The sequence below is a fragment of the Haliaeetus albicilla genome, chromosome 20 (genome assembly GCF_947461875.1).
Source record: "Haliaeetus albicilla chromosome 20, bHalAlb1.1, whole genome shotgun sequence".
NCBI classification, from domain to species: Eukaryota; Metazoa; Chordata; class Aves; order Accipitriformes; family Accipitridae; genus Haliaeetus; species Haliaeetus albicilla.
Window position 1 is genome coordinate 5,098,729 of NC_091502.1, and position 18,292 is coordinate 5,117,020.

Consider the following 18,292-nt stretch of genomic DNA (forward strand, 5'->3'; position numbering starts at 1 on the left):
GAGAAACAACATTTCATGCCATCCTAAGGCAGATCCCTGCGTATGGTGAGCTGAGCGCTTGTTTAGCTGTGCTGACTATCAAGAGAGCCTATGGTGACCAGATCCTCTGTAGGTATCTTCACTATGGACATCTAAAGTTAGGGGAGATCTGCCCCATCCCTTGTGTCCTCATTAGATTACGCAGGAACTTTGCAGTCATTCATGGGCTTTGTCCTCACAGAGTTCTCATGAGGTGCAGGGAAAGTGTCACCACCTATACAGATGAATAGTGGGTCACTGGGTAGATGGCAAGTTTTGTGTGGGGCCACCAAGAAAATCTGTTTTCATTCAGATGTTGAAACAAAGCCCTTTAAGACCTAGCTCTAGGTTCTTTCCACTGGACTGATCTTCTTACTCTTGGTGTCACTAAACTGCAAAATTCCTTTTGGATCTACACAAAGCAATATGTTTTTTCTTGCTTTCATACCAAAATAAAATTCTGCAGTAAAACATTTTCTTGGAGGGAATTGTAAGTTTCACTCAACACTAAGTAGAATCTTTTGGGTTATTACTATTACTATTATTATTACTATTGATCATAACTAGTAAGGGTGTGATGCAGTCATCTAACTTTAACCAACTAAAATTTGCTTCCCTGGTCTATCTTAATACTCCAGGCTTCCTCTATACTGAACGGAACCAGACAAGCATCAACAAGGGGTGGCTCATCTCTTCCCTATACAGATGGCTAAAGTTGATGGCTGCATCAGCCTCCCAAAATGCTTTGCTCTCGCTACTGACTCCTGATTAGTTCAGGCTAGTACACAACCCTTAGACAGCTGAAGTCAGGTCAGCTGAAACCTACTCTAGATAGAGTTAATTACAGTCTTGAAATCCCTTTTTATTTGTTCTTTCATTTTTTGGCTGAAACGACAAAACTATTCATGTGAAAAAAATTTCTCTCAGTTCTAAATATAACAGAGTCTACTGGGAGGAAGTTGAGTGCCTAACTCTTTATGGGTTTTATTGCAAGTAAGAGGATGCTGAGCAGGGAGGAATAGACAAAGAACATCAACACATGAAGTACATCCAGTAATGGAGTTTATTCCAATGGAAAGTAGCAAGAAGTGGTAAAGCCCAGCAGGACCAATTCTTTGCCATTTCACACTGACTTTATTTTGCATTTACAGAAGGGGCCACTGCAAGCGAGTACAAAGCACTGATGACTGAGCTGAAAATCCTGATCCACATTGGTCATCATCTCAATATTGTGAATTTGTTGGGAGCTTGCACGAAAAATGGAGGTAAAAACATCTACACTGCACTGAAAATGGGTTTGGATCACCTCCCAATAACAGTCAGTTGGCCGTGTTGTTTTTCATCCAGAGGTCAAGCTATTAACTTGAAATATTTGAGCTCACCCTGTGCTTGGTGAAAAAAAGAGGAAGAGAAAAAGAGATTTTTAGTCACTTAATGAAGTGATTAAACATTTTCTTTACTTAAACTCTCTTTTAGTATTAATATAAGTGTGATTTTAGGACCATGCCACTTGTCCTTTATCTCACTCACTTCACTGCTCAAGCTCAAGTTAAACATGAACTGGAAAGGCTGGGAACAAGGGATATCAACTGCTGGGCCTGAGCAATGAGTCACAAGGCAACTGTTGTAAAATCCTTCGTGATATTCCACTAAGAAAATCAAAGGGCCAGTATGAGCACTTGTTTGGTTTAGATATGTCACCTATTTTAGTTCAACAAGTGTGTGTGGGCTGCGGGACTCCAGTCTGAATGCAGACTGCCCGAAGAGGAAACGGAGGGTCCCTCAGGACTCAGGTTCATGACCCAGCTTTCAAAAATTAGGCCCTTCCCTGACTTCCAGAAACAGAATTGTTTTGCTACCATGTCCAGTGTCCTTCAAGCAGCCTTCTCCTTCATTAGGACATGTCGTTAGTTATTCTGGTCTCAAGTTATAGCTGCAGGCACGAACAACTGTTCTTCTCAGAACTGATGCCGCCTTGTATTGCTTTATGCTGTTTGTAATGCACTTTCCTTTTGCTCAGGGCCTCTGATGGTGATTGTTGAATACTGCAAGTATGGGAATTTATCAAACTACCTGAAGAGCAAGAGGAATTTCTTCTGCCCTAACAAGGTGAGGCGGCAGATGCCTCTGGTAGGGTTCATCTTACCTAACGTGTCGGTAACGCAGATGTCAGCCTCTGAGCTAGTCTCCTTCTACCAAAGGAGAGAAACAGCTTGTGGGTGCAGTTCACTTGACCTATTTTAATATTTGGTGTGGGATGTGTTATACCAAGAAAGGACTCATTTCTCTCCCCTGACTGTGCAAGGAGGCTGCTGGGAGTAATTTGGATGGAGGCATCTACAGCGAGAGGAAGTGAATCCTATCCAAAGTGTCCCCACATGCTCTCGCCCCACTGCTGACAAACCCATTCCTTGTGAGCTTGGGGTCACTTCAGAGGCTGGTGTCAGCGAAGCCGAAGGAAGTGGTTTTGCCCACTGATTTCAGTACTGCTGGGAACGCAACTGAGATAATGCCATTTACAGCTCATGTTCCAAGACACCCTAATATTCCAAGATTTGCAAATAATCTTATTATTGTGCGAGGAGAAGGGCTATCAAGAGGAAAAGAGATTAGAGTCTTGTCCTCAAATCCCACAGCCCTCTGAATCAAATCTACAGTGTGTTTCTTACTACAAACCTGAACCCAAATATGCCAATTATATCCCCGCTTTTGCATTTTCAGCGAAATCCCCTAAAGGATTAAGGGCTCTGAAGTGGGATTTAGGAGCCTGGACCCAGAACGGCAGTTCTCAAAACCCCCGCTCAGCTGTGCCAAAAGCTCAGCAGCATCTCAGGGGTTTTTTTTGGGAGGGCTCTGCAGGAGGGCACGCTTGGCAGGACCTTTGGCTGAGTCTCTGTTCCCAAGACTGTCCATGTTGGACTCCAATGTGCGGTTGTTGGCATAGGAGGCTCAGTGGGGAGCACGGCTCTGCGGGGTCCACCCTCGGGGCGGTCGGTCCCATTCTCCCCGGTGGTCCGGCACCCTTGGGAAGGGCACCCAGGCTGGAGGGAGGGAGCCTGGTTCTGTACCAGCACACACAGGACAAGAGGGAAGGGAAGAGGGGGCAAAAGCATGGTGAGGCAGCTAGGCTGCTCTCCAGGTAGCAGTGGGAAAGCATTTTCCAAACAGCGTTGCGTGTGTCCCATTAAACCGCCGTTGGCCGTACCATGAAAGCATTGAATAAAGGCATTGGGGAAGAGAGGCAGTCGCTTCCAACCGGAGCTGTATTTCAAACACGAAGTGCCCTTGCTCCTCGTTGGAAGGGCTTACAGTCCCACACCAGGCATTCTGCAGGGACATAGAGGCAGGTGCCTTAAGCAGCCTGGGACAAAAATCTGATGCTTTAGTTTGAGAGGGCTGTGACACCTGCACTGTGGGCACGTCATTCTCAACTCATCCCACCATGCTCCTTCTCTGGCCACCGGAGAGAAATAGGCCTTTTCAGATGTCTCATTTCAGGCTGAGATGAGCCACAGCCCAGCGGACGTGTCCTACCTCACCACATCAGAGGTAGCCCACCCCCCAGGTTGCCCCAAAATCATGTGCTGGTCCTCCCAAACCACCATATTTCTGCCCTCTGGGGATGGCAACCTTGGTGGAGTGCAGCCCAGCCACCAACCCCCAGCTGCCTCAGCGGCACCGGACCCCCGCACCCATGGGAGACGTGACCGCACGTGCCACGGACCAGCATCTTCTCCCGGCGGAAAGGCGACAGAAGTCTGACTCGGTTCCTCTTCCACCCCCCTCCATCGCTCTGATATAGCACCTCTTCTCCTGTTTGTTTGAAGGACTCCCCTCTGCACGGAGAGCCAATGAAAGAGAAAAAGGATATTGAGCCAGTGGAAGGCAAAAAACAAAGGCTGGCCAGTGTCACCAGCAGCGAGAGCTTCGCGAGCTCTGGGTTCCAGGAAGATAAAAGTCTGAGTGATGTGGAGGAGGATGAGGAGGGTAGGTATTAATTCCTTCCTGTCCCTACATGGTCTGTGATATTTTTACAACATACTGTGCATCCCTGAAATTTTTTTCCTCATTTATCACCCTAATAAACATCCGTGGGAGACGCACACAGGGTCATGTCCAGAGGGTAGAAGATTTAAAAAAAGATTATTTCCAGGGTTACTAAATCTGACAGGAAAATGTGTGATTGTTTCTTCTGACTGCTCCTTATCTTTGGGGAAAACACAGCAGTGTCCAAAGCACGGGGTATAAAGCAAGCATTATTTTTGTTTCCAGTGACAGTGAGTTGACCTTCGAATACTACTCTATGAAGACTGAATTTATGGGAGTAATAGGGTCAGTAAGAGAGGGGGGAAATAATTGCTTTGTGAGCGATCTCAACAAACTGCATTTTGCACCTTTTGCAGATGCTGATGAGCTCTACAAGTTGCCCCTCACTATGGAGGACCTGATCTCTTACAGCTTTCAGGTGGCCAGAGGCATGGAATTTCTCTCCTCCAGAAAGGTGAGTTTCACGCTGGGGATTTTTTCCCTGCAGAAGGATGGGATTCAGAGGTGAAATCACGTCTACGTTTTAGTGACACCTTCCTTGGGAGAGCTCCCAAAGGAAGAGCCGCTTTCCTCTTGGCGTTATAAATATAACAGTGTGTTTATCCAAGTCACCATAGTCCATAAACACAGGATCATGGCTGAAGGCAGTGGGTCAAGCTCATTCATTCAGGGAAGATCTTTTGGGTGTGGTGGGTTTTTTTCTTCATTTCAATATATATTAGGTAGGGAGCTCCAAATGAATCAGCGCTTTCCCTGCAAATGTCAAGGATCTTAAAAATTTATCATTTCTGGACTTAGGAATTTTTTTTTTTTTTTAAAGAACTGCTACTTTTTACAGTAATTTCATGTAAACTATAGTCAACTTCCCTAAAGAAATATTAAATTGATCTCTCAAATAATAATTTTTAAAAGGATATGGGAGACAGTCAGGAAATTTGTGGGCAGCATTAAGGAAATGCAGTTTGATTGTGAAACTGTTTTGTTATAGTGCATTCACCGTGACCTGGCAGCCAGAAACATCCTTTTATCTGAGAACAATGTCGTGAAGATCTGTGATTTTGGCCTCGCAAGAGATATTTATAAGAATCCTGATTATGTGAGAAAAGGAGATGTAAGTCAAGATGCTGTTTATTTACCCAAATGTTTATAACATATCATTTCAAACTGTCCACTAAAATGTTCTGTAGACATTCACATTTCCTGAACTTAAAAGAGCTTGAAAGCTATCACAGTTTTTATGTGAAGATGAGCTATCCAGATGCGTTGTAGAGCTGGGAGGCATTTCTATCCTCAAGCATAAGGCTTGGACACGCTAATGGTTTCACAGCTCTTCCCTGTTAATACTTTAGATATTTTTTAGGCATGTTTCTCGGCTGGCTCAGCATAACCCCCTTACTCAGTAAATTTCCTTCAAGGAAACCGGTCCCTCCGAAACAAGGTGCGTGTCCCCACGCCAGGACCAAGTCCCGCTTGTGGTGCCTCAAGCAGCCGACCTGGACTCGCTGCCTCCAGCACCTACTCATTGGTTTTTCGGTTTTGTTTTTTTTTTTTATTCTGCTGCAAACAGCAGGCAGTAAGCCCCCTGCCAGGCCTGCTGTGAAGGCTAGGTCAGCAAACCATGCACTGATGCTGTGGGAATTTGATGTGGCCATTGGGGTCACACAGAGAGTCTCCTTCTGGAGGTCTCACCCACCTGCCAGCTATTCCCTTGGCCATAAATAGCTTTCAAGACTTATAGCACTACATACTAGCTGGGAAACGTTGTTCACATAACTTGGGTACCGCTCAGGAGACCCTAACAGGCTGCGCTGGGGGGACTTCAAGGGTTGCTGATATACTCCTGTAATTCAGGCTCTGAAAATTTCCCCGAGAACATCTCCCAGCACCATCACACAATGATTTGCGCTTGGATGTAGGGTTTTCTCCCCTGTCTCTACGATGCTGGCAAGATACTTCTGCTCTTGCTTGTCCCCACATCCCCATAAAGAAAAGGCCTGGTCACAGGTTTCCAATGTCTGGTGTTTTGTGCCACACATATTTTAAGAACAGCCTTTTACTCTGACAATTTGTTAAGAAAGTGTCTGAATGAGTGTGGGTTTATCTTGACTGCCTGTAAGGAAATCCCACACGTTCCTGTTTGAATGGTAATTATTTACATAACAATATATAGTTGATTCATCTATGATTAAATTCTTTTAGGCTTTGAAAATAATAGTCAGGTTTGTCCCTTTTACTCCAGGCCCGACTTCCTCTCAAGTGGATGGCTCCAGAATCCATATTTGATAAAATCTACAATACAAAAAGCGATGTGTGGTCCTACGGAGTCTTGCTGTGGGAGATATTTTCCTTGGGTATGTTAACTCTGCACCCCAGGAGCTGAACTCAGCAGCGGGAACTTCAGTCAGGGGAAAAAAAAAATCCATTACCTTCAACAAGCTTTTGCCAGGTCTTTAATAAGAAAAGACCTAAATCAGGCAGAGGTGGGGCATGAGGGTAGAGGGGAGAACTGTGTGTGTCACACCCCTGTGAAATGGAAATTTTGGTGCTTGTAAGGGCACTGAAAGCTGACCTGCCAGGCTGAAAGCCTTAATGGATAGCAGAGCTATCTGAGAACTTTATCACCTATTTCTGCCACGGGCAAAACCTAGGCGTCCCTCTTTTCCTTGTAGAAGCCCTTCGTAGAGATGCAGGGCAGCACAGGCAGAGCAGTCACGGTGTTCTGTCTGACCGATGGTGCAAACCAGGAAAATCGAGCAAATATTTAAGTGTTTTCATTAAATGTGGAACCCTGTGGGATAACCCGGAGCTGTGGGCCTGCGTTGGCAGCTGCCAGGGACCGCGGCATCACCTCCTGTGCCGCAGATCGCATTCCAGACACTGAGAGCCATGGGCTGGGTGCTCCCTCAAAAGCTTCTTACTTCTTTTGTGGGAGCAAGGGAGCTGAACATACACAGAGGTTTTTGCATGTCTCGGACTGTGTCACCCCCATTTCCAGCCTGAGACCAGGGGGTCCCCCCAGTCCAGGAGGGACCCAGCACCACCCTCACCCCTGGGCCGCTGGATGCAGCAGACGAACAAGCATCTGCACAGATGCCACAGGATGAACTAGAGCATGCAATCCAAAATTAAAACCCAGTGAAGCTCCCCCCCCACCCCTTTCTTTCACGTGGAAAAGGCAGGATACAAGATGTACACTGAGTGGAAACAACAATGACCATCAGAATAGAAGAATCTTAATTGGGTTCAACATAGAGGCTGACAAAAGAGGCAAACAGCAGAGGAAACAATACTATACAATTCTGAGGACAATCAATCATTTATTAGTTCAAATACGTGTTACTGGTCAGCCTGCCAACTCTTGTAATTTTATGGTCAGCCTCATAATACCTGCTATTTTTTTTCTTAAAGCCCCAGCTCCTTGAACCTGGCAACTGTCTGACTCTCTGAAAGGTCTTTTTTTTTTATCCTTTCTTTCATTTTCCCTTTCCCATATGTTTTTTTTTGTCTACAGAAAAAAGACCAACAACACGATCAGGCTGCGTCTTAAAAACACAGAAACTAGAAAAATAATGCAAATGTACTGTGATCTGATTTAAAACCATGATTTTATTATTTTCAAGGTGTTTTGAGCATTTGGGGTTTGTTAATACTCTGCTTACTAGAATTTGGGGTGGTCCAAACCAATTGATGGATCAGACTTGGCTTTTCTTGACAATACTTTTCAAGTCAAATTCATGTGTATTTTTTGCATTCAGGCCAGGTAAGCACCACCAATACTGCTAGGTTTGATCCTGCCCCCCCCCCCCCTAAGGACAGGGCTTGGAGCAGCAGCAGCAGCTCCCTGCCTGTGGCATCTGGCAGGGGCCAGACCTTGCGGGGGGGGGACACACACAACCCCAGACTCCCAGCTCTGCAAGCAGATGCTGCTCCCCCCAAATGTTTGAGGGGGTTGCGTGGGGCCAAGGCTAGGTCATGGGTACCCAACCGAAGGCACGTACGACCCTCTTCTCCCGATGTCGTCCTCAGGTGCCTCTCCTTACCCCGGAGTCCAAATCGATGAGGATTTCTGCAGCAGACTAAAGGAAGGCACAAGAATGCGAGCCCCGGAGCAAGCGACCGAGGAGATGTAAGATGCCTTTCTCTGCTTGCCTTGTATCTTCTTGCCGTCGTCAGCATTTCTCGCATCCCACCCGCCGACCCTTGGCCCCACCGTGGGGTAGGAGAGGGTGAGGAGGGACGTGGACCTGAGCCCAGGGCATCACCGGGGCTGGGCTCCGAGGGGAGCTGAGCGAGCAGCCCGGAGGAGGAAGGTCATTCGTTCCTCTCCAGGTTTAATATTTACTGACGCTCGCACAGATAAGTGCTGGAGGAATGTGACATTATTAACATCGTCTTGACTTAGGAAGCGGCGGCGGAGGCTTCCTCGCAAACACTGGGGTGACGTGGGTCCACCCTTTCCCGGAGACGGTGTCTGATGGCAGAGGAAGGTGACGGGGACCCGCAGCCTCCCAGCCCGTGTCGCCTGCGGGGTTTGTCTCAGTCCTTCCACCGCAACGTCAGCTGTTTCTCCCTGGTCCCCTGTCTTCAGGTGCTGCTGCATGGCCAACACCTTTTTGGAGGCTTGCGGGGGGGTCCGAAGGAGACCCCGAGTTTGCAGCCCCTCTGCCCTGGGAGCAGGACGGAGCGCCCTGCCCGGGGAGGCACCTGCAGGACGGCAAACGTGCGGCCCGTGGCACAACTCATTCAGGAGCGTGAATGTATCCAGGGTATTTTACCTCTGGAGGCAAAATCAAGTACGTGTAGGTGTCTTTGGTGCTTTTTTGAGTGCTATGTCACGACTCTAAATAGCAACACTTACCAAAAAAATTAGTTCTGGAAGAAGAAAAAGGATGCGAGCCAGCCATGCCTACCTGGGAGTATTACCCACTGGCTAATTTTATTATCCTAGTGACAGTAGATAAGAGCTTTTTTTTTTTTTCTCTTCCACATATTTTATTGCAGGAAGGAAAGCTTGACTCAACTAATACAAGGAAGTGACACACTCATATAAGTCATCTTAGGATGCCTTAACTTAAACATTGCCAGTTAATAGATGTTTAATACAAAGGTTTAATGCTTAATTAGGAATAAAAAAATAAAGTATGACTAGTTGGCTAAATTATTCCTTTGATGTGGTCTTCCCAGTGTCTTGTGGGAAGAAAGTTTTTTTTCTTTTTCTGTGAAAGTTTACTCGTTTACTTTTAGTAAGAGGCCTCGTGGTGTTGGAGAGCATCTTTGTAAAACCAGGCAGGCTCAGGAGTTAACTCTAGCGATGACAAGCCGCCAGAGACTGCGCTGCCTTGGATCAAAGCGAGCTGTAACCCCACCACGTGCTCGTTCTGCTTTTGTCCTCACAGCTACCAAATCATGCTGGACTGCTGGCGAAGCAATCCCAACGACAGACCAAGGTTCTCCGAGCTGGTGAAAAAGCTGGGCGACCTGCTGCAAGCAAACGTCCAGCAGGTACTAACATCATGACCACGTGCTGCAACCACGGCTGGGGCGACCGGCCAGTCGGTCCCAGGAATAACGCTTTCTTGTTTGCATTTAGGAAGGCAAAGACTACATACCCCTCAATACGATATTCACAACGGAAAGCGGGTTTCCCCCTGCATCTGATCCTTTGTGCAATGAAAATTTTTCTGTTACAAGCTCAAGTTGTGGAAGCACTGAAAACATGAGGTGAGATGAGCAAGACTAAGACCAAGTTTGTTTGTTGGGTTCTGTAGCTTGCTGCATAGCCTGGTTTGCACCTGGATGGGAGAAAACCCTCAGAGACACCCCACGTGGCTTGAGCATCCCTCCAGCCACCACCGCCGTCATCCCATTGGGCTGGGACAGCCCTTCGGGGTGTCCTTGCCCAGGGGGGCCACGAGGTCTCGGGGTTTGGGTGCTGTGAGAGGGGCTGTGCGTGCCCCAGGGCTGGGGAATGAGGTTTTGGGTAGAGTCTGGTTAACAAGTCCCTTTTGTGTAAACCACCTCGAGGACAGTTAGGCAACTGCTTAAAGAAAGAGAGAAATACCCAGTGCTTACGCACTTCACACTCTCACCGAAAATTGTCCTGCTTTTCTTGTTCAACAGATACATAAACACTTTCAAAATAAAACCACCCCAGCGCATAAAGACGTTTGAGGAGCTTCCCATCAAGGAAACACTTATATTTAATGTAAGTGACTCCTGGGCCAAATGGTACGCCATTCATTTCTTTTTATTTGTGTGACAGATTTATACAGAGAGAATCAAGATGGGGTTTTACTGCTTCGTCAGCTCTACCGATAAGAGGTGGAAGATTAGCTGTGCTTGCAGCATAGTGTTATCCCACTGTCCTACAAATTGGGGTCAGCAGATCCTTGCTGACCATGCCATGGGCTACGAACACTCCTTCCCTGATAAGAAATGGCCGGTGCCAGCAGGCCTACAAGGTACAGCTGCCAGAGTCCCACCTGCATCCCACTGGTGTGGGAGAGCCACTTAAAATCCCTCGGATTTGTGTTTTCATCTGAATAGTAGTGCGCAAACGAGAATTGTGAGTCACATTTCCATCAGAGGTCCCCAGTAGGAACAAGTCCTGTTATCAGGTGGGCAAGCTGAGGAAAACTAACGGGGCACACATACTGTCCTGGTGGGGGTGGGCACGGGTGAGAGGTTGGGGGAAGCTATTATTGACCCAGTTGTACGCATTAAGTGGTGCAAGGCAGGAAAGGCACGGTTGCGCTCGCAGGGTTGAATTAGCGGCTGGCCAGAACCTCACCTTGCAGGTGGACACTTTTTTTTTTTTAGCACTCTGTATCTGTGTTAACAGCATGTGTGTTTGCTGCACCCCAAAGCAAGGACAGTTTGGAAAGGCACCATTAAATACCCGGGCACTGCAGCACCTCCAGCAGCACGGAGCCGCTGTCTCCTAGAGCTCTCCGAGTATAAATGACCAAACGAACGCTGGAAATCAGACCGAGGAGGAATTGAGTCCATTGTAAAAGTAACTTTCTACCATTAACACCTAACAGGATTGCATCTTTCTTTTTAATTCAAGGATTATCAAGCAGACAGTGGGATGGTGCTGCCTCCAGAAGAACTGAAACGCTTCACGTGGACGGGCAGCAAGCAGAAACGGACGCTCTTTGGGTCTGTATTTTATGTTCCCTTCTTCTGCTTCATGTTTTAGAGGGCGAAGGAGGATTCAAGGTCCTTGTGCTCAATCATGCCTAATGAAAGTAGCTGAGGCGTCCCCGGTCCCTGCAAACACTCTTGCTGAGGTGTGTCCTGACGGGTTGAGTCAGCAATCAGTCATCTCCCACACCTAACCCTCCATATGCCTTTGAGGAAACAAATAACACTCAACCCCTTCAAGGCACATCACTGATACGACTCATTAGCACTCTGTTGATCAGCCTGATCCTCAGCTTAATGCCAGGCTGGACAAGCGAGTGCCAGAGAGCACTAAACCGAGGTAGAAGCAGGTAAGCGTAGGAAACAAGCCCTTGGCAAGGGGGAGGAGGAACGTGTGGCTGTGAAGGATTTGCAGTTGTTTCTGCAAGTCCCCAAGGGCACCCCAGCTGAGACAAGGCTCCCCGTGCTTGTTTTTGCCCTTCTTTTCCATGACTCAGCTAAGCATGGCCCATTTAACACCCATGGGCTCAGGATGCTAAAGTGGCAACTTTACAATAGATGGATGTGAGAGCCTCGCTTCTCTTCCTGCCTTTAAGCACTGTAATATATTGGCCACCTTCCTCCACCTAATTCCTGACAGCTGCCCAAGCAGGGAACTAGGGCTGCTCTAAGAAATACGTTGCACTGACATGAACTCTCTGTAAATGGGAAATGTTTATTTTCTAAACGCTGGCGGTGTCTCAGTTCCCAGCCGCTGTGAAGCTGGCAGCGGCCGCGGCTGGTTTCGGCTCACGGCTCTCAGCCAGCCCGGGGACTGCCCGACCCAACCCGTCGTTCGTCTTAACCCTGGCAGGAGGTCAAGGCCATCCCGCCATCCTGCCTCTGCCGAACTTGTCAGCAACTCGCAGCTGGGCAAGCTGGGAGGTGTAGTATTGTCTCGACGAACAATCGGAGCTGGCTGAAACGTGTGGTCAAGGCAGAGAGGGCTCGCTTCGAGAAAAAATTCCAGTGACTAAGAGGGCGTTGGTTGAACGCACAGGAATACATCTACGAGAGCGTGCACGCTCACACGGCCAAGATACACGGCGCGCGGGGTAAACGTGCTGCTGGCAGGAGGCTGCAATGGAGCGCTGCTCATGTGTGGCAAAGCCAGGGCGATTCAAGCCACTCCAGACAAGTGCTGGAAAACCCTTTCTCCTGCCTTGACGACTCACATTTCAGAAGAGAGGCCTGTGAGCAATATTTTGGTACTTTGACTTTATTGAGACGGTTTTCCATACTCTCTTTTGAAGAGCCAGGTATTACAGAGCTTGGAATGAGTGTGGATATTAGATGGCTCCAAAGGATGCGATGTTTCCTAGGAGTGGTTTAGCCTGGTTTTTTTGTGTAAATGTGACATTTCTGAAGGCTGCTGTCAGCCGCAGAGACAACATGGCAAAATTTCCCCAACTGAAATGTATGAAATGCCTTTTTCTTTGCGTGGCATGGAATACATGGAGTGTATCCCAAGCATCACTCTGGAACTACTTTAAGGAGCATTTTCAGCTGCAGAAGGAAAAGGAATGCTTGGATAGGAAAAAAAATTGAACTCTACAGTGGCTGCTAGAATGTAAATCCTTGGGGAAACAGAGCAGTTGCCTGAGAACATACAAGGTCATCTGGTTGCAAGCTAAACAAGTGGTACTGTACCGCTATGCCAAAAAGCAAAAAGCACTCACGTATGTGAATGCACGCAGTGACCCTTTAGTCTGCACACGTTGCTAAAAGTGGTAGCTTCTTAGCTAAGCATCCTTTACTTAGGCTAAATCGGAGCAGTAAATAAATACCCCTGAAAGTAGCAGTAGAAAGGTAGAGCCCGGCGGGGTTTGACACATGTAAGCTGGTCTAACCAGACGCATAATCCTGCTTCCTCCCTTGCATCTCAAGCATCATTCTCTGCGGTCTTGCCCCCTCTCTTGCGCTGACATTTCTGCTCGGCTTGCCTTGCGGAGAGCTGGTTCAGGTCGCTGGATTATCGACAGAACGGCCCCAGAATAGGTTCTGAGCAAACCTCAACGCTGCAGTTTAGGACAGACACGCAGACGCGTGCCCTCGCACCGGCGCCTGGGTCCTGAGCCGACGCTGAGGGTGCTGCGGGGCCGTGGCCGTGCTGGTTCCCCCCTGGCTTGCCTGCCTTCCCCTGGGCTCCCGCATTTCCCCGCTGCCCAGGGCAGAATGATTGGGGTTTTTTTTCTCACTTTGAAGCATCCGAAACCCCACAGGAGCCAGCCAGGCGGGGGGGATGCTTTCGGACCAGCAGAAGGGTGCGTGCGTGCCCTGCAGCGCGGCGTTAGAGGATTCGGACTTGGCGGGGCCACATCTGCCGGTGCATCTTACCCATCCCCAGAAGCGCACCCAGGGTTTTGTGTCAGAGGAAACTGATCGGTTGAGCCCAGAAGAGAGCCAGTGCGTGCACTGGTCCTTACTCAGCGTGACCAACCCAAGAGCCAGGACCTGGGGAAAGCAGCGCGGGGAGCCAGCTTACCTGACAGTGCAGGAGTAACCCCCCCGACCCAGGCGACTCCCCTCCCCTTGGATTTCCACTGCTGTGGAGGGAAAGACCAACACACGAAGCTCACCTTTGGTTTCACTACAGGACACCAGCATCACCCCAAACCCTGGGGAGCCCCTCAGGCCCAGGTGGCGGCCAGGAACACAACAGAAATGGTTGCTGCATGTCTCCGACTTGCTATTGCCGTTGAGATGAAAACAAGTGATACTGTCACTGGCATAAAGAGAGATAAGTCTTTACTAACGTAAGGCCTCAGGTAACAAGATCCCAATGGAAAGGTTTGGGGGCAGAGGAAGAACAACCTTCTCAGCTCTGCTCCGTTGCAAGCAGAAAGGATCCCAGTTGCAACTCTCTTCTAGCTTTTCAGTATTGGCGAAAAAGCCCAACCCAAGTAAGCCAAAATCTTTGACTCTGAGTCAAAGCAAATTGCTAAGCCAGAAAAATGGCCAAGAACTGCACCACTTGTGAGCTGGAACAAGCATCTCAAGAGCTGCAGCCAGCTTCTAACCTCACTCACTTCTGGCATCTGTCAAGAAAGCAGCAGCCGTTCCCTTCAAGAAATGATCCCAATTAAAAACCAACTAGACAGTTTCTAATTTACATTCCTAGAGCGGAAAGGAGATAATCCACAGCTAGAGAAGCCTTTACTGACTGTAAGCTGTCTCAAAATGAAGCCTGACTATGGAGCCCCATGGGCTCCCTCAAACCTCTCTGTGGGAGCGTATGCCCAGTGCCCTCAAGGTAAAAATGAGTAGATGCAGCTCTACTGGTATAAAGGTTTATTAATTAAAGTAGAAGCCAAGTCTAGCTCACAAAAAAATTCTCAGAAAGCAAAAGCCTGATGATGAATAAAAGGATCAAAGCATGATGATTTTAAGGCTCATAACTTCGCATGCACACTCCACTTTTGCCAGCCCACTGCTCCCTGTGACTCAAAATTACAATGTACATCACAGAAGCGTTTCTCTTTAAACCAATCACAAAAAGTCCATTGAGTCTGTGACTAACCTTGTCACATAGTTATGGAATTTATCCCAAGGCAGTTACTTGTCCATCTGCCAATAGATGCAATATAGAATTACGGGATGCATCCGCAATTCTCATCATGAGGGCTCCTCATGAACTCCATCCATCTACAAACAAATGTAATGGGCTGGTCTTCTTGGGAGGACCTTCTAATTTCCTACAGTAGGACAGACGACAGACACCACAGTCCTTAAAAAGCACACAGGCTTGTGAGTTAAAGATTCAAGAAACTGTGAAATCTAAGAGAAGCTGTTACTTCTCCATTTCTTAATCAGGAAAGGCCCTGTGCACTTCACTTAAAGATCTAACAGTGCAAATTAAAATGAAAAGCAACAAAACCCTGGGCTCCAAAAGCCTCAACAGATGTTCTGACTGTCTTCTCTGGAATTCAAGACTAGTGCTGCCAATGTTCCTGACCTTATAAACGGAGAGGGTTGTAGCGTCCATGAACTTAGAAAAATACAGGGGAGGGAATCTAATTTTAGGCGTTGCGGTCCAACATATGTTTACATTAGGATTTCACATGTAATCGATGATGGAAAACGCTCTGGCCTGTCCTTTGTCTAGAGATCAGTCTTTGGTATCTAAGTTCAATGGTGTGAAAGTTCTTTTTGCCTTAACTTTCGTCATTATTGAAAGAGCCCTTTCAAGCACTGCACTCTTTGAATACGGGTGAGAAAGTGCTGCGAGACCATCAGTGTCTTAAGAGTGGCTCAGCTGAGATGACATTAAACCCCTTTCGTAAAGGGCATCTTATAAAAGGCAGCCTACAGGATAACCGGTCCGTTGTGGGAAAGGAAAACTCTAATTGAAACCAGCAGTTCACGTCTACTGCTGAGAGAAGGCTAAAAGAAGTATCCAGACGTTGTGCCCTTCCTCACAAACAACAGCCATTTATCTTAAAAATGCATCCCAGCATTAGGCTTTGGGAACACCTACGCTAGCAGCTTTTGCGCCAAGGCTTGAGACCTTTTATTACTTCACTCCTGCTCAAAAAACCCCCAGTTCCCTCAGGAAGAACATTTAAGGGTGAGGACCCACAGCCCAGCAGCAGCAGGGATGCCAGACACTCCACACCGCCTTTGCCCTGCAATGACATTTCACTCCCTAGCACCTGCCACAAACGAGCAATAGATCTCAGGCTGAGCGATCAAATATTCCCTGTAAGCGCTAAGGCTCAATACTTAAACACAGCCCTTTAACACGAGATGTTCAGTCACAGCATCTCTGGTCAGAAGGGGACTCGAGGGAGACACAGGAGGGCTCTTTCAGTCCTCCGTTCCGCTCTCCCATTGAGCAATCCCGTCTGCATCGATGCCATTCCCATCATCTGAGAATAAACAAAGCTGCTCGTTGTGATGTGGCTTTGCTCAAGTCATTAAAACAAATGCCCGTACATATTAAATACGCTCACAGTGATGCTGCTCTGTTACAGCGTGAAAGGTGCCAGCAGGAGCAAGGAGTCGGTGCTTTCTGGAATAACCAAGCCAAGAAGCTTCTGCAGTTTCAGCTGTGACCAGCTCAGTGACGCCAAGCAAAGATACACATATGGTAACGCGGTGCTGGAGAAAATGAAAGCGTGCCATTCTCCCCCTCCTGACTACAACTCTGTCGTCCTTTATTCTCAGCCACCCGTTTAAGTACTTCTAGGGCAAGATTTAAATATGCATTTAATACAAAACGGTTCTTCCGAAACACTGCCAGTTTAAAAACTTTGACCCAAATCATGTTAATTATCCTAAAATTTAAAAAGATATCATTGGCTTAATCTCAATGATCTGCTTTTCTACAGACTGCATCAAGCGTATACAAAATATAGCAAAATACTAATGCTTAGGCCTTACCTTTCCCAATGCTGAACATCAACAGCTGCCACTAAAATTGCCCGGTGCTTCTGAAAACCTGAATGGTCACCATGACAGAGAAAACCAGTTTGCTGTTTGGTCCCTGGCAGCAGGATGGTATTTCATGCTCTGGTCACCCAGCCTCCGCTCAGCCCCCGTGTCAGGCACCAGGTGAATTTGCAGCCTATTGCTGGGGCCTGCGTAGTGCTGGAAAATAAAGGACTCTCCAAGAAGAGAGAAACAAGAAAAAGACCACGCTCTGTGGTTTTTAGCGAAAACTCTACTTTGAGAAACTTGAGGGAAGGCTAATGCTCCGGGGAAGCTGGGTTAGCTAGCTGGGGATGGGGCATTACACGGCTCTTACTGCTTTGGATGGCAAACACGGTAAGGAGTCTTGCGAGGCAAGAATTTCAAACGCGTGTTGCAAAATATAATTGGCAAGGATAGAGGAGAACTAAGATCAGAGCCAGGGCTGCAACAACAGGGAATACATATCAATTCAGTTTGGACAAGCCTGCTGAAATCAAGTAAATGTTCTTGAAGTTTTGCACTTTGTCAGTATGCCAACACACACACACTGGAACCAAACCACAAGCTAGATATGTTAAAGCCAAGCTCTGTCCACAAAACCTCGTGGACCTTCTAACACTGCACTGATTATATTTTATTTATGGGAATCTGTCTGAAAAGACAGGATGGCTACTAAACTGCATATACTTTAAAGGAATTGATCACTAGAGAGTTTGAAGAGATTAGAAACGAGAAAACAATCTCCTTGGAAAGTTAGGGCAGCTTTTCTATGAAGACAGTTGAATTTCCAGGTTAGTTACCAGTATACGTACAGGAATAAAAATGTATCATTCATTTGCAACCAACTTTTGTATAGTGTCTCAGAAAGGGCATGAGCGTTCTTTGTTCAAGAAATGTAAGGATGCACCATCTCCCTTCAGCTTTGAATGCAACATTAAAATGAGTTGGCCATTTAACACAGTAGCACTGACATCTTTCAAGTCAACAACTACTGCCCAATCTAAGTTTCTTGTGGTCCAATATAAATATATATTCACTAAAATGCTACATATAATATGGTTCTGAACTCTTAAAACTCAGCTTAGGAGCTGTGAATTTAACCCACTAATCGACCAGAAGGTAAATAACCTTTTATGTATTTACAAAGAAAACTGTTCTTGGATATTCAAGTAAAAGAAATATGTTCCGCTACTTCTAAGCTAAGCATCAATTCCAGATCTTCCTGGCCAAGAGATCATCAGTTTTAAGTATCTATTGCACTGTCTCTTGCTGGTAAAGTATATTTGATCCTCATCAAAACAAAAGGAAAGTTTAACTGTTTCTTAACTCCAATTGAGCAAAAATAGTTATGGGATGATGCATCTCAAAGGAAATGTTTGCACAGTGTAAATATATAAATATGCTTTTTGTGCATAAATATTTAAGAAAAATGGACTACAAAGATTACTTTTATATGAATCCCGTAAGTTTCTTCAGATGTGAATAACTCTTATTTTGTCTTGCATTTTCTGTCTTCATATAATGTATTTGACTGCTAAATTCACATAATAAAGTTTGCTTTTGAAAGAATTCAGAGTTCTGCCAAGTGACTTAGTCCAGTGTCAGACACTTGCTGCAGCAGATGATTCAG

General features: G+C 46.8%; 1 protein-coding gene across 1 annotated transcript in view; it reads left to right on the forward strand.

Moving 5' to 3' along the window:
* The window catches only part of FLT1 (fms related receptor tyrosine kinase 1), a 115,894-nt gene extending 97,663 nt beyond the window's left edge, over positions 1–18,231 (forward strand). The window contains exons 19-30 of the mRNA XM_069808075.1: positions 1,170–1,283; positions 2,039–2,127; positions 3,846–4,005; positions 4,422–4,519; positions 5,054–5,176; positions 6,305–6,416; positions 8,092–8,191; positions 9,462–9,567; positions 9,656–9,786; positions 10,186–10,270; positions 11,135–11,226; positions 16,224–18,231. Coding sequence (XP_069664176.1) covers positions 1,170–1,283; positions 2,039–2,127; positions 3,846–4,005; positions 4,422–4,519; positions 5,054–5,176; positions 6,305–6,416; positions 8,092–8,191; positions 9,462–9,567; positions 9,656–9,786; positions 10,186–10,270; positions 11,135–11,226; positions 16,224–16,428 — 1,415 coding nt within the window. The 3' untranslated portion in view covers positions 16,429–18,231. The remainder of the gene's footprint in view (positions 1–1,169; positions 1,284–2,038; positions 2,128–3,845; positions 4,006–4,421; positions 4,520–5,053; positions 5,177–6,304; positions 6,417–8,091; positions 8,192–9,461; positions 9,568–9,655; positions 9,787–10,185; positions 10,271–11,134; positions 11,227–16,223) is intronic.
* The last annotated feature ends 61 nt before the right edge of the window (positions 18,232–18,292 follow it).